At 42.7% G+C, this 26,894-nt stretch overlaps 1 protein-coding gene across 3 annotated transcripts in view; it reads left to right on the forward strand.

The window, feature by feature from the left end:
• Positions 1 to 26,894, forward strand: part of grik5 (glutamate receptor, ionotropic, kainate 5) — a 92,349-nt gene that overhangs the window by 22,741 nt on the left and 42,714 nt on the right. For 2 of the 3 annotated variants that reach the window (XM_040030193.1, XM_040030195.1), the window contains exon 2: positions 25,494 to 25,655. In XM_040030193.1, coding sequence (XP_039886127.1) covers positions 25,544 to 25,655 — 112 coding nt within the window. In that variant the 5' untranslated portion in view covers positions 25,494 to 25,543. Of the gene's footprint in view, positions 1 to 1,547; positions 25,656 to 26,894 lie in introns of those variants that run through there. The other variant, XM_040030194.1, reaches the window with a different exon arrangement.

Raw genomic sequence — 26,894 nt, forward strand, 5'->3', positions numbered from 1 at the left:
TATGGCGCACACAATGCATCTGTCAGTCAAAGCGAGCTAGACGTGCGTGGGTGAGCGTGTTCTCTCATTTACCCTTTTGTGCACGCTTAATTATTGCATCTGCTAAATATATGCTAGCTTGGATTATGACATATGATAAAGGATTGAATGCATAAACCTTAGAATGCACACATAAACATGACATGCACATCCGATTTCTCTCTTTGCTCTACACCTGATGAGCGTGTTTATGTAGCAGTGCTGAGATTCCTGTGGTTTGCTGATGTTCCATCATACCGTTCCCTCGCAGTGAGCTGGCACTGCGCCACAGGGACGGTCACGCTAGTATAGACCCTTTGAACTGAACCGAATTTACTTGAAACATGCAAGAAAAGGAGGTGGAGAAGAAGAAAAACAGAAAAAAGAAAAGGAATTAGGAACAAAGACTCAAAGAAAGAAAAAGCTAATGAAAGGTTTTGCCCTCCAGATGAAGACCAGCCAAGTTAGAAGTTTCTGAAATTTGCCATTTTTTTTTCTGTCATCTGTGCTAGCATTAATGATTAAAGGCTCGGATTGGGTCCCGAGATAAGGGCGCGTGACGTCCGCAGATAATGCTCGTTTCAACCTTCTTTTTGATTTTGAAGGTCGTACTTGAGGGGCGCTTGACATCTTGACACGCTGACATTTAAAAAGAGTGGGTGTTAGACTTCTCTTTGGCATTTTATATTATTTTTTAGGGGAGGGTAGTATTACATTAAAGCTAGAATGTGACGAGGGAAAAATATGACTCTGGGCCTGATTTTGAACCCAGTCCTGCCTCTCGTGTCAGCGCTGGAGTAGTGCCAGACTTCATAATGCAATGCCGTCCTCTCCAGTCACACTGCACCTCTATCTTTTCCTCCAGTGACAACAGAAGTCAGTCCTGGTGTTGTGTTCCTCTCGCTGTTATCTGTTTGAAACCCAACCCGAGACTTCCCGCACAATCCAGCTCATCAGCAAGTGCTGATAAACTGATTCTCAGCGATTAGATGTTGATTAGTTATTTGCAGCTAGTTCCAGATTAGCAAAAGGGACATCAAAAGAACTAGATGAATGCCAATGAAACAGTCAATTATGGCGCAACAAGACGTCCATGAGCATGATGGAACCTGCAGGCTGTGTGCATTAGTTACTGTACCACTGATGAAGCAATGTGACATCTTGTGTGTGGGCCCGTGGCAGCTTCAGGCCTGCAGAGGCTGTCTAGTTCAACTAATGAGGATGGAGAGAGAGGTCAGAGATGATAGCCAATCTAAATAAGGACCTTGATATGACTTTAACACTGTGTCATAGTTTGTTACTGTGTATGTGTGTGTGTGCTTGGAGGTGATGTCCTCCCACCTTCCTGCTGTTATGTTATGACTAGCATCCTCGCCCCAAGCCCACTGTCAACAGGAGGTGTCATCCACGCAGCTCAGCCATCAACACACTGCTGGCTGGATTTGGAACACTGACAAAGATGGACACACCTTCACAAATACACACATACATATATATATATATATATATATATATATATATATATATATATATATATACAATATGTATGCAACTGCATATCAAATGTTCTCTTTATTAGACATATTCTGCAAGCACAGACAAATAGAGGACATGTGCATGCTCCCACGTGCATACACATGCTTCCTGCTCTGTCGCTTCTCCCACTGGCTGTTAGTGAGTGTCCATGTTATGCAAACTCATAACAAAACACTGTCAAAAACTGTGAGTGTATGTCAGCTCACCTGACAGGAACAGCGGGCCATCTTCCATCCCATTTTCACTCTGTCCAGCTGCATCCATCCCGAGACACGCTCTTTACCATGGCTCTTAAATTCAACTCAAGGTGACATACACCCACTTAAGAGGGCTGCCGACTCAAATTTTATTTGGGTTGTGCTAGAGCACCTAAAAAATGTTTCTTTATCTGCACCCAGAAATTTCAACCCTGCTTTCTGGCACTGCATTGTTATTCCGCATTGTGTTGTCATGAAGAGGATGCTGTGGTAACACTGTGATCTCTGAGCTGATCTCTGTTTGACGATAACAAATGATAAAGGAAAAACACTCTCTAATAAGCTGCCCACTCCGGCTTCTCTACCACAGGAGGATAGTACAAAAGAGCTGCGAATGTGCATGGACAATGGGTGCGGAGCTAGCAGCAGGCACTAGTTGTTGGTTTATTACCTGTCAATGGTGTGTTCATATTTACTTGGGGGTTGTTGTCATATCGCTTACAAATGAAACAACCTTATGACCCTGCTCAGAACTGATTTCACACCCCTCAGACTTTAGAGTCTATGTGTGTGTATATATATATATATATTTGTCATCGTTAGCAAAACCAGACCAAACAAGACTTCTCTTTTGATCTACGACCTCAGTAGACGCTTCCAAGATTAGTTTATGGTCTCAGTTTTACCATATGTTCATTTTGTAAACTTGTAAAATAAGGTAAATGCTAAACCAGGATATACTTAAGGTAATGCCGACCTTGTGATTGACAAGTCACTAACATGTGTGCATGCACTGCTCTTGGTTTCTTGGTCAATTCAATCAGTCTTCTAAACCCACTCCATACTGTAAACACCCTTAAATATTAGTAGGTAGGGAGGAAGAAACCCCTTTTAATAGGAAGAGACCTCTGGCACGTGTCAGAACCAGGTCCATAAATTTAAAAAGAAAAGACAGCAAAAAGGAGCCTATAAAGAAACTATGAAGAACAAAAACATGTCTAGTTTCAAAACATCAAGATGACAACTGCTAAAACGCTTCAAAATGCTTGAGGCTTCAAAACCTGACTTGACAAACCAATGTCACTATGGCTCCGTCCAGTCTTTGTGAACATGGTATCGGAACAACACATGACATGTTAAAGGTGCTGGGGTTGTACTGTATGTACAGCAGGAAAAAGCCAGGAAAGTACAGCTAAACCGACATGAACAAATGTCACTGATGCATGCAGTACTGCACTTGTACATGAAGTATGAAGCTAAAATAGAAACCAAAGTAAAGTGAGTCAATCTTAGAGGCCAATCACAAACTATAGAAACACCTGTGAGTCAAAGCCCAGAGGTTGGTGAAGCAGAGCAGAGAGGAACGAAGGACTCAACCACACCAACTCTCAGAGCAGGCAATCTGTGAGAAAACATAACTATCCATACATTTAGGCCGACCTGTTTAATATTCTGTTTAATAAGCGAGCCTGTCCGACCGATGAAAACATTTAGTTGCTGTTGACACATCTTATTTCATAGCAGTCTCGAGCCTTGATTAATATGGACACTTTTTCTTGTTTCTGCTTTGTTTCCTTGTTTTCTCCTGACCTGTCGTGATTTTTATTTGGCCTCATGTTTTTTTAATTCTTAAACAATTACACGGATACACCGCCTATCCCGGCAGATATGGAGCGAGAGGCAGAGTACACTCTGGACAGGCTGTCAGAGGGTTAACGCAGAGAAACAAACAACAACACGCTCTCACGTCCACACACGGCCAGTTTCAAATCGCAGAATAACCAAACATGCGTGTCTTTAAACTGTGGGAGGAAGTTGGAGTACAATGGGAGAAATGTTGGCTTCCTGTCTATACTTTAATAAGTTTTCTCTGGGGTTTCTTTACTGCGCAGCTCTCATTGATTGGGAGAGCCAGCCTCAATTCCTATCTATACTTTAACGCTGGGCTTAGCAGCCACAGTGGAGTTGTTAAGCACTATTTTGCCTGATTGTTAACCAATACCGCCGAGCCAACAGTCCTCACTGTGAGTGCGCTGTCAGGAACAGGACCTCAGCCCCTGTTTCAAATGCACACCAGACGATGGGCTGATAGAAAAGAACGCAAGTGGCATTCAAACAATTCCCAAAGCTGTTTTTCTTGTTGAAAATATTTTCTGGGCAGAAGGAAAGGATCTGAAAATGTTCTGTTGCTACATCTTTAGTTTGATGATAATGGGTACATTTATGTGTAGGCAGTCACAAATGTACTGTATTCAGCATCTCTTTGGTGAGCCAGTGTTTACAGTACGTTTGCAAACACACTGTGGGGGTACGTGTCAGTTTCCACATGAAATGTATGTTCGCTCCTCTGAATCGTAATAACGAAGTCCCGATTCGGTACATCCATATGCTGCCTTCCTGGCTTCCCCTGTGCCTATAGTCTGTCAGCTGTTGTTATTTAAGCCTGCAGGCTCCTGTGATAGGATCATTTAAGACTTACTCGCATCAGTGATAGCGAGAGTGACACCTCCCATTATGTGTCCATGTATGAAGCTGTGTAAAGCTTTGTCACATTTATAGCCATCTCACCTTGCAGCCCCCGTCTTGAAGGCATGCACCGCCACATAAAAAGGCTTTACAGTACAGTGTAGGAGTTAAGATTGTTTCCAAAAGTACAAGAATGTGATTTTTTCTTCTTCTTCTGATACTGAAAGAGAGCACTGACTTTTTCTTTTAGACGCTGCTCCTGGTATAATAGCCTAATTGAGGCAGGAATGGAATTTTCTGTGCGTACGGTTGTGAGACCTGCTGGTCAATCATAGCAACTCACATAGCAACAAGACCTGCGTAGGGCAACTGAAATAGATGAGATGAATCAGTAGCAGTGCTTTACTGTTGGCATGCTGTATCCTGGCCATAGCAGCGCCTTTGTGATCAGTGCTTGTCAGTTTTTCCCCTCATTCTGGGATGGACCACATTGCCAAGAAAAATAACAGTATGAACAAAAGAACCCAATTACATGTTGGAATAATCCAAAAGCGAAAACAGTGTTTACAACATAGATATGGTGCTGCATTTAACTGAGAGCACTGCCTTCACGTCTAAAGCTGGATACGAGCTAGAACGGACACAAACAACAACAGAAGGAGGGCCACTAGCAGCTTTGCCCCTGGTCAGTCTGTATTTGTACATTCCTGATTGCCGGCCATGTGTACAGATGTTCCAGCTGAAGGTTGTTGACCTGGCCACATGGTGTGCTCATGGCCCGCACCTCGGCTCTTTTACACCGCAGCCTGAAATTAAAACCTGAGGGCATTCTTCACAGATTGATGAGAGTTCGCAGAGTGTGGTTGAGCCTGGGGGTGAGGGTGGCACAGATGCATACAGCAAACGGGCACGCTTATGCGATCGGGGAAGGGGACGCATTCTTACACAAACACAGATGGACAGGTACAATATGATCGCAACCTGTTCAGTCACCCTCACACAGCCCAGAAGCATCCCTCATCGCTCTTTTCTAGATGGGGTCAGCGTGTCAACTAGCTCACCCTGAAAAAAAGGGGGAAATTAGGGACATTGTGAGTGTGTGTAGTTACATTTTTTGTTAGCATGCTCTAGGCCTTGTTTGTATATTAGGCCCGAGTCCTGCATCACTCATTTCAGCACAACACATCAAAGAGACGGGAGCCAATGCCGCTGTACACTGACCATATATGGTTCTTCCTTCATCATCCAGGCACTGGTTTAGCCCATTAGAGAAAGTAGGACAGAGCAGGGTCCTGATGACCATATTTGGCCGGGTGCTCTGTCCCCTGCAGCCATCTTGCCTGCCTCCACCGCATTGTGCCAGGGCACTGCTGCTCAGTTCCTTCCTTATCGTTGCAGATCCCATTTTCTTCTCTTTTCCTCTCCGTCTTATTTTCCACCGCCAGAACACAACCCTCTTCGTCCCCCTTTCTCTTTCTTCTCCCTCTTATCACTCCTTTCCCCCTCCTCTCTCCGACTCATCCTGTTACTGCTCTGGTTTGTCTTTTCTCCCCAAACCAGCTTCTTCCGCTCATCCACCTTCTCCCCGCTTCACCCCTCTTTACTGCTTCCTTTGTTCTTTCCCTTTTCATTGCTTCCTGTGTTCCCCCTTTTCTCTCTTATCCTTTCCCAGCAGGAAGCAGTGGCATCCAGGTTTACTCCGCCGGCTGTGCACAGAGAGCTGGGTCTGCTGGCCCCTGGCCTGTTCTGGCTCTATCCCTGTGTTCCTAATCAGCCCCGCTGCGTGAGGCACACGTGTTTGCAGATTCATTAACGTGCACACATTCTCACACGTAAGCACGGACACTTTGGTGATGGATGAGTTTCTGAGGGTGTTAAGCCTACATCTGCACACACCCACATCCATGTGTTTGTTAATGCATGCGCACTTTCACACACTCCCGATTTGTGTGGGCACGTTAGCACACACACACACACACTCCACCTCCTGGCAGCGGGTTTGATCGCCTGGAAAATGAATACTAAATGCAGGGCAAAATGGCTGGCAGGGATCACCTTGGCTGTGTGCAGCTCACCTCCTGCTCTATACAGGCATGAAACTGGAGCACCTCCATACCTGTCTCTCCACTCAGGATATTCTTGGACCTCACAGCTTGGTAAGGAGACACAAAGAGATTTTTGCTTTTGTTAGTAATTTTCCAGTAAGTAGAGAGGATAAAGGCTCATCATATGCCCTGGCTGTGGTATTCCCTTTGAGCTGTCAGCTTTTCCTTTTAGTGCCTCAGACGGGAAGGAAACACATCAGGCTTTGCTGTGCAGAATTTTTAAAAACACACTGTACACACGCACAAACACCCGCATACAATTTAGTGTCCCGTGCGTGTAAGCAAGCACACGACCACACACACACACATATGCAGAACTGTTTAATTTCCCCAGTCACAGGAGTCAAAGGCAGTAGCTAGCAGAGGAGTGGGCCAACTGGGAGCAGGTTTTCCTGAAGCTGATGGAGATCCAGACACATATTCACTCATGTGCATATTGCTTGGCTCTGGAGTGTAGTATTTCCCTCAATTTGTTTTCAGGAGTATGCCAGTCACATTTTAATATGATTGAGTTTTACCTTTCTTCTGTTCTTATAATTGTAAAACCCAATTTCAACTTTGCAATATCACTTTAGTCATGATTTTCAGTACAGCGTATTTACCAGTTTGAATACGTGTGCTCGTCTCTTCTCTTTTGTACCATTTTCACTTCCTCTTCACTAAATGCTCCACCTGATCAATGGGTGAAATCTGGATGTACGGAGGTCCAACACACAGCCTTTGATCAGCTTCGCAGACCGTCGCCTACGTGTTGTAGCAGTTTAATGTCACCAGGGGCCAGTGACACAAACAAGCGGTCTGTGGGCTAATCTTGATGTTCGGTATCTTTTCGTGGTTCTGCTGCTCGTGTGGAACTCCGCTGTTGCTCCTTTTCCCGCTCCAACCCACTTTTCGACCAGTCAGTATTCGACCTACGCATAGCGTCATCTACATCGAGTTACGTGCTGCTGGATCCTTGGAGGACTGCACTCTGGCATGTTTGCATTCCTTGTATACCCCTTAGAGGAGGCAAACACCTACTCAAACATACACAAACACAGCACCTTAACACAATCATAACTCTGCTTTGAACTGATTTGATCATAGAGTCCTGCATGTTTGAGTAACACATTTTGTTCTGTTTCCTCCACGCTTACACTAAAAATACCTTTCCACACAACTTGAAAATCACAAAAAAATGAGGCAGTTGTAGCTTATCAACTTTTTCTTAGGTCTGGACTACATTAGCAGACTAACTTTAAGTCTTAATATCCACCAAGCAACCAGCATCCCGTGTAGGGTAAGGATTGTTTTTTATTTTAGCCATGTGCCGAATATACAGATTACTAAATTCGCAGATGTTACATTTCAAATACAAGTACAAAGCCGTTATATTTAAAAAACAGATGAATGTTAGTCAATCCTGTTAAAGCCTGGCTCATGAGGCAGAGTAAACAGAAAACTTTTACATTTCTTAACATAAGGGAGGAAACAGCATCACTGACTTCATGAGGTGTGTTATTTACAGTGTTATTGGTGTGTCAGTAGATGGTGTTTGAATGTTAGGTGTGTGGTGTTAATCAGGCTAAAGCTACCCAGAAAAATAACAAGGCGCTGGGCGAATGGATAGAGCGAGGTGAAACATCCACCCCTTAAGTTCTCCAAGGAGACTGGGTTAAGGGTAGACTACCTCTACCTTGAGCCCTGGATGGTCTGCCAGTGTGTTGGTGGATTTTAGGAGGTTAATTATCTTTGGAGAGAGCATCTGTCCTTTGGGTCCTTTGGCTCAGGCTTGTTCTGGTGCATCCAGCAGATGCTCAGTTGAATTCTGATCTTGAAAGTTTGGAAGCGAAGCCGACGTACTGGGCTCTTTGAGACTGCTGCCATTGGGGATATGTAGGTGGTCTTCAACAAGTTGTAGTGGTACGAGTCAAAATAGTCCCAGCGAAATGAAAGACCCAAGGTTTCCTCAGAGGAAAATGTTTTCATTTTTGTGTTTTACCCAAATTAATTCTTTAAAAACAGGTGAATATTAATGAAACATGTTATGACTCATGGGGCATGGTAAATAATGGAAGAGACACAGCTTTAACTAAATCTTTCTAATTTACCAAATGAAGGAAAAAAACATAATTGACTTCATGAGGTGTGTAAGTCACAGAGTGTCAGTCATTAGAGTGTTTGGATGTTTGGTGTGTGGCGGTCTGTAAAATCAAAAATAACCAGGCCGAAGCTAACGAAACAAATAACAAGTGGCTGGGCGAGTGGAGAGAGCAAGTGGCTGGAACACTCTTACATGTGAGTACTCCAAGGACATTGGTTTGAGGGTAGGCTACCTCTGCCCTTAACCCTAGGTGGGATGCCACTGTTGGTGGATTTTGATGCTCAGTTGAATTATGATCTTGAGATTTTGGAAATGGGACTGATATCTTTGACTTTTTGAGGCTGCTGCCATTGGGGAGCGCCATAGTCACTGACATGCGCAATAAGGTGTAGTCCTATGAGTCTGAGTAACGTCTGCATACATTCAAAGACCCGAAGCTTCCTAAGGGAACAGTAGATTGTCTCAAGAAAAGCGACACTGTTATCTCCACCTGTCAGTGGGTTTAATATTGCAGCTGATTGTTGTCAACTAAACAAAACTAGCACACTTTGTGAAAATATCCCACAAGTATTCCTCCAAGCCTTTTTTTTTTTTCTTTCTTATTTCTGCATGTGTGGCAGGAGAGTAGCATGGCTACTTGGATGGGGTGTTTACAATGCAGCCATGTCTGTGTGTTTATATGCGATTATGAATCTTTTTATGTATATGAGATGTGCTCGTAGCACGGTGGGAATGTGTTTGTGCCCGAGTGTTTGTGTTTGTGAGCGCGTAGTGTTATCAATCCAGACCAGACGACAGAAGCCCTTTAGTGGAGAGTTAGTTCAGTTTAGCATGAAGATGAGGTTTGGAGGCTCGTGTGTGCCAGTGTTACTTTTCCCGTGTGTATGTGTGTCACTGACTGTGTGTGTGCATATTTAGGTTATTTGTGTGTGTGTGTGGTCTTTGATGTCAGCTGGTGGCTGCTGCTGTTTGCAGTGTTAGGTAATCACAAAACACAATCATTCTGATCTATTCCTGAACCTCTGCCATTATATATAGCATTCTCCTTATCCACCCACAAACCCTCTACATTTTTCTCTCTCTCTCTCATACACACACTCATTTTGTCTTTTTTTCCCTCTATTTTCCATCTCTCCTCTGCTCTGCCACTCCTCATCTCTGTCCTCCATCTCCTACTCCCACACTCTCTCTATCTCTGTGTTTTGTTATGTTTTGCTGCTCTGTGTTGTGTGTCTCCGGGCTCAGGACATTTTTCTTGTCATCTCTCTTTTCCTCCCGTTCCCTGAACCGCTGCCCCTGAGCCCCACGCACACCCCACTGCTAACGCCCCTCCCACTACCCACCCTTTCTGCCCCGTTTCTCCCTAGTCACCTTCCAACATCTCCTCTCTACCCTTCCTGTCCTCCTCTTCCCCTCCTTTTTTGCCTTCCATCACATATGTGCACGCTGTCAGAGGGGGAGTATATTGATTGCACGCTTGGCTGACAGTCACACTAATGGACAACTTAGTGTGTGTGTGTGCGTGTGTGTGTGTGTGTGTGTAGTTTAGAGGGGGTGTTTAAACAGCAGTCTTGGCAATAACTCACCTGACCAAGCGAATGGCCATCGGGCAGGCAGGTGGACTGAGCGGTGCCGCAGCACACGGTGTGGCTTGACAGGCTGCATTTGAAAGCAAGTGAGCCAAATGTAGGGCAACTTTCAAATCACACCCTAGTTCTTCTTCTTCGGGGGGAATTTGTTTTTGACCAGACGCGCCAACGTGAAAACACTGGCAATAAAACAGACGAGTAAATTCAGGAACTGCAGCAACCCGTCTTCCCTGGTGTCATTTTATATTGTTTTACATTTATCTCAGACATGCAGGATATCAAAAGTGCCGTTTTCAAAAGCACAGTGCAGTTTGTTTTTGCCAGATTCTGAGCCATGCTCCGCTATAATCACCACTGCAGCATGGACAGCAACAAAGTGTAAGACGTACAATGCAGTTAAAATGCTAATATGGGCAATTCAATTAAAAGTATCTCTTTTCCATCGCCTATAACAGTGTTCGGTGGTGTTTTGTGTCCACTCTTTTATGGATTATTATGGAAACAGAGAGTGGGTTTATTTTCTCTCTGGCAGTTTTTGGACATGGCCATGATGATTGCAGAGCCTAATGCAGCAGCAGCTGCTTTGACAGTAGAAAAGCTTTTGATATATGGTGCTGATCTAATAGAGAGAGAGACTGTGACATTTGTGTTCTGCACAGACACGAATACTGCACATGCATAACTCTAACTGTGCTATGAGCCCTGCATGCAAGCAGCGTATTTATATGATTTCTTTACATACTAGCAAAATGCATGCATCATTACTAACAAACCGCATGTACGTGTTATCATAATTGCCGCTGGCATAGCGTGGAGCACGTACGATGCATAAATACTGTCAATTAAATTATATTGTGGGACTGTGCGTTAGAGCACATATTACATCACTTTCATCCTCATACCTCATGCTTTTAATTCATGTCATTTAATTTGTATTCAAACGTGGGAAGATACAGCTGTTAGGCGTGACAGCGGTGATAGTACACCACGAGTAGTAATTCAGATAAATAAGCAATTGAGTAAACACGTTTCTCATGCATAATTAAGTTTAACCTGACCTAGATCAAGTAACATGAATGAGTGATTCTAATTTGAGTTGCCAGTTGTAAACTTTATAAACAATGAATGTGGACATTCATAATTCTGTAGTAAGCTGTGGAACTTCTAAGGCTAATGTACCATGGGCTAACTTAATGTATTATGCATCCACTCACCAGTGCCTGGTACTGATTTACTGAACAATGGAGCAAACAAATGCTAATCCCGCATTAAATATGGTGCTCTTGCATAAATATCCTAACCGACATTGCTTTTAGCATATGCTATGATCTATTAGCATAGAGGGATAACCAACAATTTAGCATGAGAAAGCTGAGCAGAATGTAGTGCAGCACTGTTTGACCACTGAATGACAAAATGAATCACTTAATTAACCTTGTGAAGGTTACACTCTGGTCATGGAGACACTTGCACAAACACACAGTCTGAATGTGACCTGCATTTCTGCTGCAGATAAGCACAGAGGCGCTTTCTTTTCTTTGTGTATTCTCTGGCTGGATTCAGAGGCAGCCACTCTACTGTGGAGATGGTTTGAAGAGCAAATTCGTCCCGCTGGTGAGGCACATTAAATATTAACTTAAAGACAGAACCAAGGTCCAAATATTGAGAAATTATTCATCATTTGTAAGATATAATGTTTTTGATCATATGAGCTGTTGTTCTGCGTCAGACCTCTGGCCTCTTGTGCTTTCCATCTGACCTTGATTAGAATCCCATTATACCCATGTTTAGATGAAATATGCATTGAAGTTAGCAGTTTGCTTCTCCAAAACACATTCTCAGCAGCCAAAAACATCGATAACACATTCATCTGGCATTCTATCTGACCACGAGGCACATAAATAAAAAAAGTCTTTTTACAGCAGTGTTATGTTTTTGATTTCTAAATAGAATTTTTTTTCTGCTGTTGATCATAGACTTCACTTTTTCCGGTGAAGAGGTTATGTGATTGGTGCTGTTTGTCTGTTTGTTGACAGGATTACTTAAAGGTACAGTCGTTTGTTTTGTGATGTTATTTGAGAGAATAAAAGAATAATGTATTCATAAACAGACATGGACTAGCGTGCAATGACATCTACCAACAAATTGATGCATTCTATCAACTTAGAATGAATCCATTAATCCATAAAAAAATCTCCATAATTGGGGACTGTGAAATTGTGAAAGCTGACACGTTGCCATATTGCGGCGCCACCTTGAATACAGTGGCTGAGATGGATATCGACATCTCGCCTAATCGTGTTTTACGTATGTGGCTAGAGACCAGCCATATACATAGTACACCAAAGCTGCAGCAGACGTCCAGAGATAAGAGAACTCATAGGTGTTAGTGTGCTCTGGAGGGACATTAAAATTCATGCCTGCATCTTCAGACCTAAGATATGAATGATCATACCTATATTTTATTTTCAGAAAAGGGACCGCCATTACCAATGAGGTGAAAACACGAAGGAAAGAGACAACGCTACTGACATCGTATTAAAATGTCATCCTCTTCCACCTCACCTCAAGCCTCTCCTGACTTGACATCAGGGCTCTAACACATGAAAATGAGCATAAACACTATTTATGCACACTAATTTCCAATGTTGTTACTTATTGACAACAGATTAGACATGACCCTCCCCTCAGTTGTTGCTGTTTAGCTGGTTGAACAACAGTAATGCCTGGTTATAAGCTAACATTATGCCAGCTGATGTTAGTCTTAAGTGTCCATTTCCTAAAAATGACACTTAAGACAATAAAACAAATGGCAGCCAGAGTTGTTTGTCCTATAGCAGCCACCAGTATATAGGATTGAACTCTTGAATTAAGGGTTTGTCTATGTGGGTTCTGGCTTACCCCGATAGTCCAAAGAAATCCCTGTTAGTTTAAATGGTGACTGTAAATTAGTTGTAGTTGTGAATACAAGTGTGATTGGTCTGTCTTAGCTCCGGTGTACCTCCCTGTGGACAGTGTCAGGTGGGAGTTGCTGGTTCAGAGAATATTACAAGATAAAATAGGAAACAGAATGAGACATTTTGCATCCTATCTTTGCAAATTACATTAAGAAGAAGAAAAACTGGGAACCATGGCCCTGATGCTCTCAAGAAAACATCACAAGCTAATTCAGCTCTACGTACTGTTTCCTTACAGATCTAGAGACTCAATTTGTGCATGCTGTGGAGGCATTTTTAGCCTTGGTGGAAATTACTTTTTCCTACTGCTAATATTTATTTAATCATATAATTAATATATAGAACATATTATATTTGTTTAACTAAAAACCTTGCATTGCCTCAAATACTTTGCACATTTATTATGTAACACTGCTGAAACCTGATGCCTAAAAAGCTGTTTCCAATGCACCGTAGCACACAACATAAGTGGATGAATCCTCAAAATATCTTCACTTTTGCTCTGAGTGTGGCGTCCTTTTTTGTTTCCCAGCTGGGTCTGAGAGGTACTGAAAATGCCTCCTGCTTGGGGCATCTGAAAACAAAGTGCAGAATGCTGCAGTCGGTAATGCATTTGGCACAGATGGATACACAAATAAAGAGCTGTTTATGCAAAACGGATGCACACCAATGTTTTGAAAGTGTCCAGTCACTCCATATTTCAGTATTTTGCTGAATCTCGCCGCCTCCCCCCTCTCCCCCCCCCTCCCCCTCCCCAGTCAGTTCCTGTCAGACCTAATAGTGTGATGTCTCGTCTTGAATGGAGATGACCAATTTTAGACTCAGTCATGGGTGTTAGAATCGTACAACATGTTCAGGAGACTCACAATACATTCAGGCAAAAAGATTATTATTAGGAGAATCAAATTTTTATAAATATCGACCATTAGCCCCCGGTTAGACCACAAATTTGAAAACGTAATTACATGCCTAATTCAATGCGATTATTATGTATTGCAGATGATTAACCAGCTCAGCAATATCAATCCGAGCAATTCACATAATACCAAGTTTCAATTCATATTGAACAATTAGAATCTGGAGCAAGTAGTCATAGTACATACACAGCCTCAGGATTAGCATAATAAAATATGGTCAGATGAAAGCAGTTTTTATGGTCAGTAAGTACACATATTAATGTATTTATGGGCTGTTAGGCTTGTAGAATAAAATAACAAAAAAAGGGTAAAATCACTTGATTAAAAGGATAATTTATGGCGCAAACTGAATACTGAAAAGTCATTATTTTTTGTGTTGCCTCCTCCAGCTACGTAGCATTTTCCATGCCACAATCTGACAAAGGACATTATTATTAAAAATTATTTTCCTGGCATTTCCACTGTTCTGGCTGCAGAAAGAAAGACAACATGGGAGAGAAGGAATAACATCACCCAAGGTCAGGAGCTCTATCCATACCCATGTGTTTTCCAGCAGGAGACACGATGGAAAAAAAGTCCCTCGGGGCTTCATTGTGTCATCCAATCGCTTCTGTGACCTTTTTAAAATGGATGGTGCAGTTTTTTTTCTTTTAAATGAAATTGCTCATAAAGAACTTGATCAATTATGTAATCCAATACAGCCACCAGCTTTTTTTCAGTTATCTAAGCACATTTGGGGATAAAAAGTTGAGTCATTTCATTTTTGCCTTTATTTCGGAGGTGGTATTTTTAGACGCAGGTTTTGGCGACAGCGAGATTTTTCCCACTTTGGTAACACTAAGGCCACAGTCAGTATTATCTTTTAAGGCGCAGACTTCAGATTGTCGCTGAGTCAACACAGATTGGCGATGTCTCGAGTCGCATGGCATTATTCACGGCTTATATTCACCATCTGGCGCTAATGCAAAGTTCTCAGCTATTTTAGCAGCAGCTTCAAAAGTAAAAAATGTATTTTTCATTCACTTATCCTCGGGCACAAAATCTCAACGCAACTCGAAAACAATGTCGGACAGAAAAAAAAAATCATGAAGATAAGACGACAGATAATTACTGCATTTGTCTTTGTTAAATCTGATTATTTTTTATTCATAGCGCAGTGCCTGCTTCTAAGTATATTAAAATAATGAGCTAAACAAGTAAACATGTGGCGAAACAATAAAAGCTTTGATTCTACAAGGATGTGGAGCTGGTTGGGAAGTACTAGGACAAATGGAAGTTTCTGATTAATTGCCGTTCTTGCGCTCTTGCTAAATTTAAAGTCTCCCCCTTCTGTGATCGTTTAAACGATCAAGTTAAAGGCTGTAAAATGTTAAATGTCACAGGAAGACATTTCATGGAAACCGAAGATGTTTTTACATTGCCTTACAGGCTGTTTGAAAGTCTTTCATAATACCAGCAGTGATTAAAAAAATGCCCTTCATCTAACTTTGAGATGATTCAAGTCTTGTTCATTTATTACAAGTCCAGGCACATGCTTCTTTTTTCCTGGGCAAAGAAATAAAATTCTCACAGATTTCTTTGTAAAATGCTTTAAATGAAAGAGGTGGCTGAAAAAGCATGATGTAAGAGTTTGCTTTCTTACAGGATTTTAACCCTGGCGTTCCACATCGATACTTGGACCTTGTAAGAGAGCACGATCATTCCTGTCCTGAATGGGAACACTGGCTTGCCCTACATATGTGGGTATTTGCATAGTTACTTTGCATAGATGCAAGTGAATCCTTTTCAGATCCTGAACCGAGTCTGCGAAGTGCAGTCAGAGAGAATTTGTCTCTTGCCCGGGGCAGCTGAAAAACAAACCAAATTTGAGCATGCTGCTTTCTGCAGAGCAAATTAGTACAGACGAAAACACAAACCAGAAGCCCCACATGTAAACTTGAATCACAAGAGCACTTTTGCAGCACTTGGTTTCCCCTTTGACTTTCCCTTTTTTCCCCTCTTCTTTTTCTGTTTTAGCTTTCTCCTCCTCTCCTGGTTGCTTTCTGTCGGCGATGAGAGTACGACGGCTTTTCCTGATCTCACACGACCAATTTTAGATTTAGCTGTGTGAGACAAAATTACACAAGCATCTGAGTGGACATGCAGTAAGTCCCGGTCATATATATACTACACACACCTGAGTCGAACAGAATGTGCACTCTTGTTCCTGGTCACGTACTAGAAACACATTCTTTCTGTTTCTGCCTCTCACTACTAGAGCGTAATTACTCTCTTTCTCTCTCTCACACACACGCGCACACACACAACCACACACACACACTGCAGCAGCAAAGCCCCGCTTCACACGACCAGTGGTCTCTGACTCCCCGATCTCTCATTTACCTGTTCCATCACTTTTCCTCGCTTCTCTCTTTTCCTCTCCTTCGCACTCCCCCCCTCCTCCTCCTTTCATCCTCGACTCTGTTGCCACGGTAGCAAAACCTGACAATGAGAGAGCGAGAAACGGAGAGAGAGAGAGACAGAGACTGAATGCCATCTGAGTCATTTTATCCTCAACCTGTGTTGGATGTGTGTGTGTGTGTGTGCGTGAAGGTGAATGTGTTGGATGTGTTTTTGTAAATCTTGTGTGTTGTGTGTGTTTGTGCATGAGTTAGCGAGAGAGTGAGCGCGGTGCGTGGGTGTCTAAGTGGGAGAGCTGCGTGGAGTCGGTTCAGCGGTTCATCGCAGAGCTGTGGCAGTGCGATGGGCAAACGCACCACCTTTGTCTGTCTCACCGCACGTAGCCGGGCCATTTCCGATTTCTATTTCATGTTCGCCGCACGTTGTAATTTTAAAGTAATATCCTCTCAGTCAGACACACAAAATTTATAACTCTGATATGCTTTTGTGATGCAACACACTTTCGCTGGCTGTACATAATGTTACATGCATCAACATCTCCGTGTTAATACGACGTCTTCGCGACACTGCATCAGCGCAACTTATGCTAAATCAGCTTTATTTGTATTAAACTGTCATGACATACAAATATCTCAATGGGTTTACATGCTGACTGTGGTGCTCGCACAGCTCTCTAAGAAAAAAATACTACTGACACACACACACACACGCATATAGAGGGAAAAAAATCCTTTAGCACATGAGCAAAAAGAACAATGAAAAGAATCCTCAGGAGAAGCAATCCAAAAAAGACATCCCTCCTCCGTGGATGGCCGGCTGTGCAGTAAGGAGCAGCAGTTGTGGAAAAGGCAACTACTATGGTATAAAAATAGCACAAAATTATAACAGTTAATAAAAATTCAACGCTCAAGACATTTCTACCTCAATGATGGGGACACACTTACATAAATTCCTATAACTAAACACGTAAAATCAGTTTATGATGAAAGCGAAAAGATTTTATATCCTCTCTGACGTCCACCTAATAGCCTCCACTGATTTAAACTGACAGCGCTCTATTCTTACTCAGACATTGTTCTCTTCGCAGTGCCCTGCGCAATAATATCACTCTTATGCATTCCAAGGCTTTGCTCTGAACGCAAATTTTAGCTCTCCAAACAAGCCAGGGGGCGAGTGAGTTCAAGGAGAGCTCCCTAATTGTGATTAAAGTGCCGTGCTTACATAAGCCACAGTTGCAACAAGTGTGAACTGCACCGACAGCTGGATACAGTGAGCCGCGCATCTTTTTGCATCGTTTGTGGTGAAAGCAGTGAACTGAATGTCACACACACACACACAAACTCACGCGTGCACACATGCCTCGGCTCTGATCTGAACAGCAGGTGGTACATATGCATGCAGGAGGGCTGAAATGTAAACTTGCTGCTGGCGCATGCAAACAAATAAAACGAAGACGCGCATCGGAACTCGGACAAAGAAAAAACAAATCAAATGACGCACTTACGCGTGAGCAAGCAAACACACACACACACACACACACACACACACACACACACACACACACAGAGTTTTGTTTGAGAGTTTGGGCATGTGCGTGCAGCTTTCGGGTGCCTGTGTGTACGTTTGTGCGTGACATACTCGGATGTGACAGTGTCACAGGAGCACGGTGGTTCCCCAAGCAGGCGGTGTCACCGACTGAGGGCCTCTTTGTCAAGGAGAACACTGGGAAGAATTTATCCATGTTCAATGAACAGAGAGGGAGAGAGAGGGGGGAGATGGGTGAGGGGGAGGCTGTAACAGAGAAAGTGCACTGTCGAGATTGAAGAGACCGCTGAGAGCTAAGATGGGGAACGAGAAGAGAGGGGTCAGTAAAGAGACAGGGGTATAGAGTGTTCCTGAAGATGAGACAAAACAGATCGAGGCTGAGGGAGAGGAGATACAGGGATGGGGGAGAAAGCAGAGAGAGAGAGAGGAGAAGGTGAAAATGAGAGCTCAAAGTGTCTGCAGCACTGCTGAAAGAGGACAAGGTGGAGACATATGAAATATATGGAAGTATCTGAGTGACTTGCGTTGGCCACAATAGTGGAAATACCTGATGCAGTCAAGACACACATGCAGTAAATCCTGCTAGTGGAATAGTGATGATGATGATGATGAGGGCTTGTTTTGCTTCCTTTTTGCCAATCTGCTTGATTATTTGTTGCCTTCACATTTAACAGAAGCTGGGGTAACATCTTCAACTTTTTTGTTTTTTCTGATCGACAGCCCAAAATCCATTTACAGTCAAAGGAAATTGCGAAAAATCAACACTCGATTTGCTGGATCCTGCAGTGGTTTGGCATTTATTCTCAGAAGGGATTATCAAGATTGATTAAAGATCTGCAGAAAATGAAGTTGCCTTTCTCAGAGACTGTCAGCACAGAATTGCCTGTCACAAATTTGGACAGTCATGTGTTAACGGTGCAGGATGAACCGTGCCCTTTCAATTGCAGCATCATGAATGGCTTTCTTACAGGAAGCTGCAGGAGTTCAGAGATTTCATCAATGCAATGACGAAATAAGTGTTTGCTTTTTAAAACCTGTAATCCCGGTCGATCCTTCGCCTCAGACTGTGGGGTTTCAGTTGCCTCGCAAAAAAAGGATTTTAAAGATGTTAGCAGAAGTTGATGTTTTTGCAGAAGCTCTAATGATAGGGTTGATTTACCACATTTTTTTTTCAGATTGCAGTTTGCAATGTTGATCTCGAATGAGAGAAACTCTTAGCATAAAACAAATATTTAGCACCGTCACTTTTATTTCTGCACTATTTCAAATTTGAATGATTTACTATAGCTGTTCATGTTATTGTGCCCACATGCCTTTGTAAGGTTTACTTTGCATTTGGAGTAGTTTTAAAATATGAGTGGAAGGCTCACTCTTTGTTATTCTGTGTGGCCAAGCTAACATAACCTTTTACCCACCATTCTCCAGTCAAGTAAACATTTTCAAAAATCAAACTTCAGATAGACGGCTCACTGGTAGGCAGCGTCACATGAATAAATCATGGTTTCTCAAAATGTTCAACTTCACCTTGAAATCTTCAGCCTAAGTTTGAAAGGAATGGCAACGTTGATGTTAAAATCCTTAGAAAGAAAAGTGCATTTCTGAAAAGAGGAAGAGAGAGAGAAGGACAAAGCTAAGATAAAGAGACAGTCAGAAATGGGGAGATTAGAGAGGTGCATCCAAGGTAAAGTGAAGGGGTCCAAAGCCAAAGTGCTGAGTCAATGCGACCAAGAACATGTGCTTCTGCTTTGATATTAGATGCGACACAAAGAGCTCAAGACATAATTCTGCCAAGAGGGCCAAAGTGAAGGGTCCCTAGTACTTTTCCACCCCCACTGTACACAAACTATTCACACACACATGCACACAAACACACACACATTAACTAGACCGACCACTCGGCTCGTTTTTGCTGTCTGGGGGTTAACGAATGCTCTGAAATGGCCTGACCGCGCTCATTCAGGCACGCTAGCCCAGCTGTCTGCAAACCGGCCGGCTCTAGTCAGCAGTGACTGTTAATTGTGAGAAAAATGAGCAAAATAGCACTTGTGTCCCATAATGGCTGGCGGTACAGTCTCCTTAAATCCACAGTCACTGAAGCCGTTCCACTTGCAAATTCAATTATAGGAATGATTCATCCTTCCATTATGATAACTGTCAGATTTTCTTGTGTCATACAAAGAGGCAGAAGGGGAAAAACAAATCATTCGCCAGCCCACCCCCTGCTGAAACCCTTCTCCTTCTCCTCTCCCCCCCTCAAGCTGTATTTCTCCGTCTGATTTCTTTTTCTCTTTCTTTGCATTCCTCTGTTTTTCCCCCCCCCAACTCCTCCCCTGCTATCGCTCATCCCGCTTTCTTTGCCTTAGTCTCTGTTCATCCTCTCTTCATCTGCCTGGGGGTGCGAGGCGAGATAGCATTCCCTCGTTTTCTGATTCTCTCCATACACCCCCCACCCGTCCCACCCACCCCTTCTCCCTCGTGCTCTCTCTAGATAATTAAGATCTCTGATTTTACGGTTTTCTCTTTCATAATAGGCTCTGCAGACACTATAAGCGAGCCGCCAAGTCTGCAGCATTTACACACAAACAAAAAGAAGCACACACAAATATGCATATGTTTTCAGACAGACACACACACACAGTAAGATGAATGCATGCACCAAACAACTAAATCTCCAACTGGAATGAATGTGCTCCACTCAAACTCTCCATTTTCCCTCTCTCTCTCTTTTATACACTGTCCTGCACACATGCACAAACACACACATACACACAGAAAGTCAGGATATTTATATATTTTAGCTTTTGTGTATTTGTCAGCGGTGCCAGCATGTGGGGTGACTTACAGCAGGGTGCAGAATGAAAGCGAGCTAGAGGAGCTTGAAGCAGTGTTTTCTCTACAGCTCAGACTAGTCTGGCTCTGCTCGGCCCTCTTGCTGCTTCAGCTCCCTGCAGACTGACACCCGACTACTACAGGGACTCATCCATGTACTACTGTAGCAGTGGAGCTGGTACGGCCGCCAGAAACACAGCCCTCGCAAATTAAACACGGCAATAGTCTCTCAACATTTGCTCTCTATTTCTTTCTGACTGTGTGTCTCACCAAATTCCCCTCATCCTATTCTGCTGCGTTGCAGCCGCTTATTTTCTTTCGTTCACCTGCAGTGATGGAAGAGGTGCTCATACCCAGAATTTCATGCCACAGTTATTGCGGCAAAAACCATCATAGGTAAAATGTATTGTTGCAATGATAATCAGAGTTTCCTAGAAAACCATGAGTGCTAAAATACAGGTTTATACAGTTTTCTCTGGATTTCTATCACCCGGCAGTGAATTGTATGTTGCACCTAACATTACTAACATAAAATGCACTTGAAACAATAGAAACAAAAAGAGGGATTTAAAACATGAATTTATGTGTTTGAATTAGGTGTTTGTAAGTTTAAATGTATTGAATTGTTTGTATAAATGTTACTGCTGCACACCTATAAAATAGCCCTGTATAAGTTACATCCACAGTAACTAGAACTGGTGACCTTAGTTTTGATCACTGTTTTTCTCCTCTGGATTATTAAACGTAAAGCTGTTTATAATTTCAGACAGTAATCAGACTTGTTGGTAATGTGACAGTGTTTCACTGCTGATTACTGACTATTGTAATATCACTCATATATTGTCAGTAAAAAAACAAAATTCTCATATGGAAAAGAAATGTAAGAAAACCTTTGGCATTTTTAACATTTAATATACAATCATGTAAGTTTTCACTGGACTCTGTGCAGGTCTTTGAAAATCTAAGTACATCCTTCTGTAGCTCTTAGAATCACTTATAGCAGCAATAGCTTGAATTCATTGTAACTATTTTTACATTAATTCAGGTCTGTGTGATTTGAGGGTATCTGTTCGTGTGAGCCAAGATTTAAATTCGGCTGAGTTTTAGCTGTTACGGTCGCTCATATGACTTTAGAACATTTTGGCATTCAGAGGAGTTCGTGGTTGAATCAATTACTGTAAGGTACAGAGGTCCCGTGGCTGCAAAACAAGCCAAAATCATCAGCCCTACACAACTGTGCCTGCTAATTGGTATGAAGTGTTTTTGTTAAGGTGCTGTGTTTTGTTTCTGCCGACGGTGGTGGTGCTGTGGATTACGGTTAAACATCTTCCACTTTGGTCTTGGCTGTCCAATTACATTGTTCCAGAAATTTTGTGGTTTGTTCAGATCCAACTTTGCAAATCTGTGCCGTGCTGCCATGTCCTTTTCAGAAAGAAGAAGCTTTCTCAGGTAACCCTTCCAAACAACCACACTTGTTCAGTCTTGGTCTTATTGTACTGTCAGCTCTAACTGTTAACATGCTCACTGAGGCCTGTAGAGTCTGAGCTGTAGCTTTTGGGCTTTTTTGCTGTTTCTCTGAAGATTGCACATTATAACCTTGGAGTGAATTTTCTGTGATGTCCACTCTCTTTAAGATTGTGGCACTGTGTTAACACTCACCCGAATGCTTTGATCGGTGACAAAGGGCTGCTGCTTACTATCCTAATTCCTGTAGACTCAATAAGAGTGTACTTAGTTTGCTACAGAACTGCAGCTATGAAAATTTTTATTTTTCACGACTGGCCTCTTCTTCTTCTTCTTTATCTTTCAGTTACTCCTTTTAGAGGTCCCCACAGTAGGGTGCCTTCATCTCACCCTATCACTAGCATGCTCTTCTGTCACATCAACCCTCTGAATGTCCTTCTTCATTACATCCATGAATCTTCTTGGTGGTTTAGCATTACCATCCAGTAAATCTTTTCTTGTTATCTTTCTGTCTTTTTTACACAACTGTAATTCTAAAAACAAACATTTTGCTGTATAAAAAACTAGCAAAAAGAGGCTGCATTAGTGGTACATGAGACATATGACTCTTTGTCGTTTTTTTCTACTTTTTTTGTCTTTGGGAAATAGTAACCATATGCAAAAATGACCTTTTATGTATGATAGAATATATTTTATTATATGCACCACATTAGAGACTAGTTTTTGACATACAGTGTGAGTAGAATTTTAATGGTGCGGTTAGGTGAGATAATTAAAAATACCCACTTTAATGTTGGGAGCTTATTCTACAGCAATGAGTCATATTTGTTTTACAGTGTGTTACACATTTTGTTTGGTAATTATATTCCAAAAAACAAACTATTTGATGTCAAACACATGTAGTGAAAGGAAAAGCACACATTTCCCTTTAAATATAGTGCAAGTATGAAGTAACTTAGATTAAAAAATACTTGAGAAAATTGGAAGTACTTCAGATTGATACCTGAGTACAGTCCTTGAGGAAATATACTTTTTCACCGCTGCCTTTCTGTCTCTATACTCCTCTGTGTCTCCTCCTGCAGAGACACTTTCCAATCTCTTCTCTCTGTATTCAATTTTGCTCTTTTATTCCCTCATCGTCACAAGCCTATTCCCTCGGTTTGATTTTTTTCTCTTATTCTCCTCTTATTCTACTTCTATCGCAGATTTCCATCTTCTTCCTCACTCCCACTATTCCTCTCCTTGGAGTACAGAAACTATAATCTTCTCTGTCCAATGCTGTCAATAGCTCTCAATAACAATGAAATAGCACCAGTTCCTCCCCATCACTGATGAAGGCATAGCCTCAGTTCGGATCTTATTCGTCATCAGAGCAATCTGCTTCTTGGTAATAGCCAATCAAATGGCTCCTGTGAAATGCAGCGCTCCCATGATAGGTTCCCCATTGTTTTGATTGACTGCACCTGAGGGCCCGCCACTTTGGCTGGCCTCGATCAATACCCCATCACGCACACGAGGAAAGCGCACGCTCATACATGCACTGGAATAAACACAGGGACACGCACACGTGCGCACACACAATTTGGTGAAGAGTAAATTGAGAAGGAAACCACTGGTACGGCAAGCAAACAGAATACAATAGTAAAAGCCAGCAAAATGGAGTACTTGCAGCACCACGCACAGTTGCGTTACAGCAGTGTGCCACGCTGAGCTCGTTGTGCACTCAACTTTGAATTCGTGCACACAAACATGATGACAAGGAGGAACTTTAAACTGTTGGTGAACTACTTACTAGTTTTCATCTTTGCCGTGACACACTGTGTTGAACAGGAATGATTTATGGAAAACAATGAGATGGAAAATTGCTCCCATATTGTGCCTCTTATTCTATGTTGTGTCACACATACAGATGGCCTCGCATAAGCTCTGCCTCTGTTCACTTTGAACTACAGCGACCATAATGAGAGCGGCACAGCCATCTGCACGGTATGGTGTATGTTATTAGTATTACAAACATGTTGACGCGCACATTTGCCCACCCTTCGATTGCGAGACATGTAAAGTCAGGCAGGATGAATGGGAGGTCGGTTATTGCATAAAGAGCAAAGAAAAAGCAGAGGAAAAGGGGAAGTGTGGCTGGTTCAGAAGACTGTGAAGATGGATTCAAAGCAGAGGGTTGCAGATTTTTTTGATGTGCTTTAAACATCAAAGTCAAACGAGTGTTGGAAAGGTGAGTGAGGTAAAAAAAACAAAGATAACATGGACATCTCAAAGTGAATATGGCTATTTAAAAAAAGGACAGAGGGTGGAGGCGTTTTTATTCAACAAAGACAATCCTCGTGATCCGTGTCTTTGATGCAGACACAGTGTATGCTCCAATAATACCAGCTCACCCCTGCATGCATTCGTCAGGGTCTCAGGTCAGCCCCCTATGAATCCATCAGCCCCCCGTTCTCAGCTGCAAGGGTCAATTCAAGGTCCTGAACCTGAGTGTCCCCGCTGTCTGTCAAGACCTCAGACCAGTGAACGAGATGCTTGAAACAATCCCAAGTCAACACCCTCTACCACCATAACCTCCTCACCAACACCCCCCTCCCCCCCCCCCCCCCTAGCCTGGCTGTCACACAGCACTCCTTCCCCTCTCCTCTGTCTTCATCCCTCCCTTCATCTCTCCATTCTTTCACACCGCCTTGTCATGTTGTCAGTCAGAGCAAGGATGTGTCACTCCTGGAGAGAGCTGCTTAGCACCACTGGAGCTCAGCTGAGCTCCGTTTCTTTCTTTGTGTTTGTGTGTCTGTTTGAAGGTTGTGATGGAGGTTAGGTTACAAAAAACCACGTAAATGCGTATCTTGTGTAGTGGGGGTGTAAGGAATATACATACACTGTTCAAGGCAGTTGTCTTTGTCATGAACTCTGTGTTTCTAGCATATTGACATATCTGTGTGTTTGCATTTGTTTGCGCTTGTGTATATATGTGTGTATGTACAATAAGGATGTGCATGACTGACTGCGTGACATCTTGCGTGTCAGCTGTGATGTTTTCTTTGAACTGCCTCTGGAGATCCCTTCAAGGATGCATCCTGTCACTTCTAAACGGCAGCCTTTCCACAGGAGACGTGAATAGAGCTGTGTGTACTGTATTTTATGATTAGACAGGCTGTATGCATAGGACTGGGCTGCCTTGTGAAGTGACAGTGAACATCTTCATAGCTGATTTTTTATTGTATGTGCTGTCGAATTACAGGTGCTTCCACTCCGTGGGAATCTGACAGTGCAAATTGAAGATGAGCTAAATCATGACAATTTGAAGAGAGACCTCTTTAAAGCCAGGACAGTGATTTTTTTTTTTTGTGAAGTAACATGTTGTGCATTCCTCCGCTCCTGCAGGTGGCGGTACAGGCAGCCAGCAGACCATTCTCCATGAGGAGCAGTAGAAGATGCCGGCTCTGCCAGCACTGCTGCTGTCAATACACTTCCTCTCCTTCCTGCTAGTCACCATGCCGCCACGCTCCCTCAGTCAGGCCCCTCTGCTCTCCTCTGTCCGCATGGGTGAGTGGCCACCTGTCCTGCCATATCCACATAAAGGGGTCAAACAACTCTCATCAAAGACACACTACTTCTTCTTCTTCTTTTCTTTGTTGTTCTATATTGTTGTTCTCTATATGTGGAAATTACACAAATTCTATTGTTTTCTCAGTATTTCTGAGCTATTCGAAGGATGCTGTCAATCGGCACCACACCACAACTCATCCGTGCCCAAAATTAATATCATGGCAAAAGGAAACTTCTTGAAGAGTGTTCCATCCATCTATGCATCCATGTATCCATCCATCCGGTTCAGTTCAGTTGACTTCCATTCAGTTCAATTCATGAAGTGCCAAATCGCAACAGCAGTCACTTCAAGCCATTTTTTATATTGTAATGTAAAGACCCCACAATAATACAGGGGAAAAAAAAGACAATCAAAAAACACCCCTTTAAGCAAACACTTGGCAACAGTGGAAAGGAAAACCTAACAGGAAGAGACATCCGCTAGAACCAGGCACAGGCAGGGCAGCCATCTGTGTAGAGTTGAGGGACGAGAGAAGGGACAAAAAAACCACACCATGGAAGGGAGCCAGTGATTAATAATACTAATGATTAAATGCAGAATGGTGTGTAAACACATAACAAGAGATCCATCCAATCATCCATCCATCCATCTTCTTTAGTACCTACCTCCATAATGCAAGAGGAGGTATACAGCCTAGAGAAGTTCCCAGTCTATCACTGGGGCTAAAGGTGTGCCAGCATATGGTAAATGTGTAAAGTAATGTTATCATCTATGTACAAATGTGTGCCGAGGCCTTGATCCAGGTTCATAGTTAGTAAAGGTACACTTGGTTGCTTCCTTATTTCCCACAGCAGATGGATCCACATGGGCTTGGGACCAGCATTAGGAGTCCACTAACCTGTGACCGTCTGAGGCTGTGTCTCCCTCCAGTCTCAAACCAGGCACCACCTTGAGCCACTTAGATTTATCGTTAATCAAAGCAGCATCATATTCAGTGAAAAAACCCAAATGATGATAATATGTGTCCTCTCATGCAGCGCTCAGAAGCAAATCAAATAAGCACATTTCCCAAAATGTTTGATTTATGATGTTGTTTGCATCTGGCACACATACTAATCTGAACGAGGACGAGTACCTCATTCCTTTGGCAGTCGGTGGCTGTGATCCCTTTATCAGCCCCACTTGTCCACCCACTACACATTCCCACATCTACATGAGGATGGATAATATTGTTA

This window comes from Simochromis diagramma, unplaced genomic scaffold, assembly GCF_900408965.1.
Source record: "Simochromis diagramma unplaced genomic scaffold, fSimDia1.1 OVJJ01000361.1, whole genome shotgun sequence".
NCBI classification, from domain to species: domain Eukaryota; kingdom Metazoa; phylum Chordata; class Actinopteri; order Cichliformes; family Cichlidae; genus Simochromis; species Simochromis diagramma.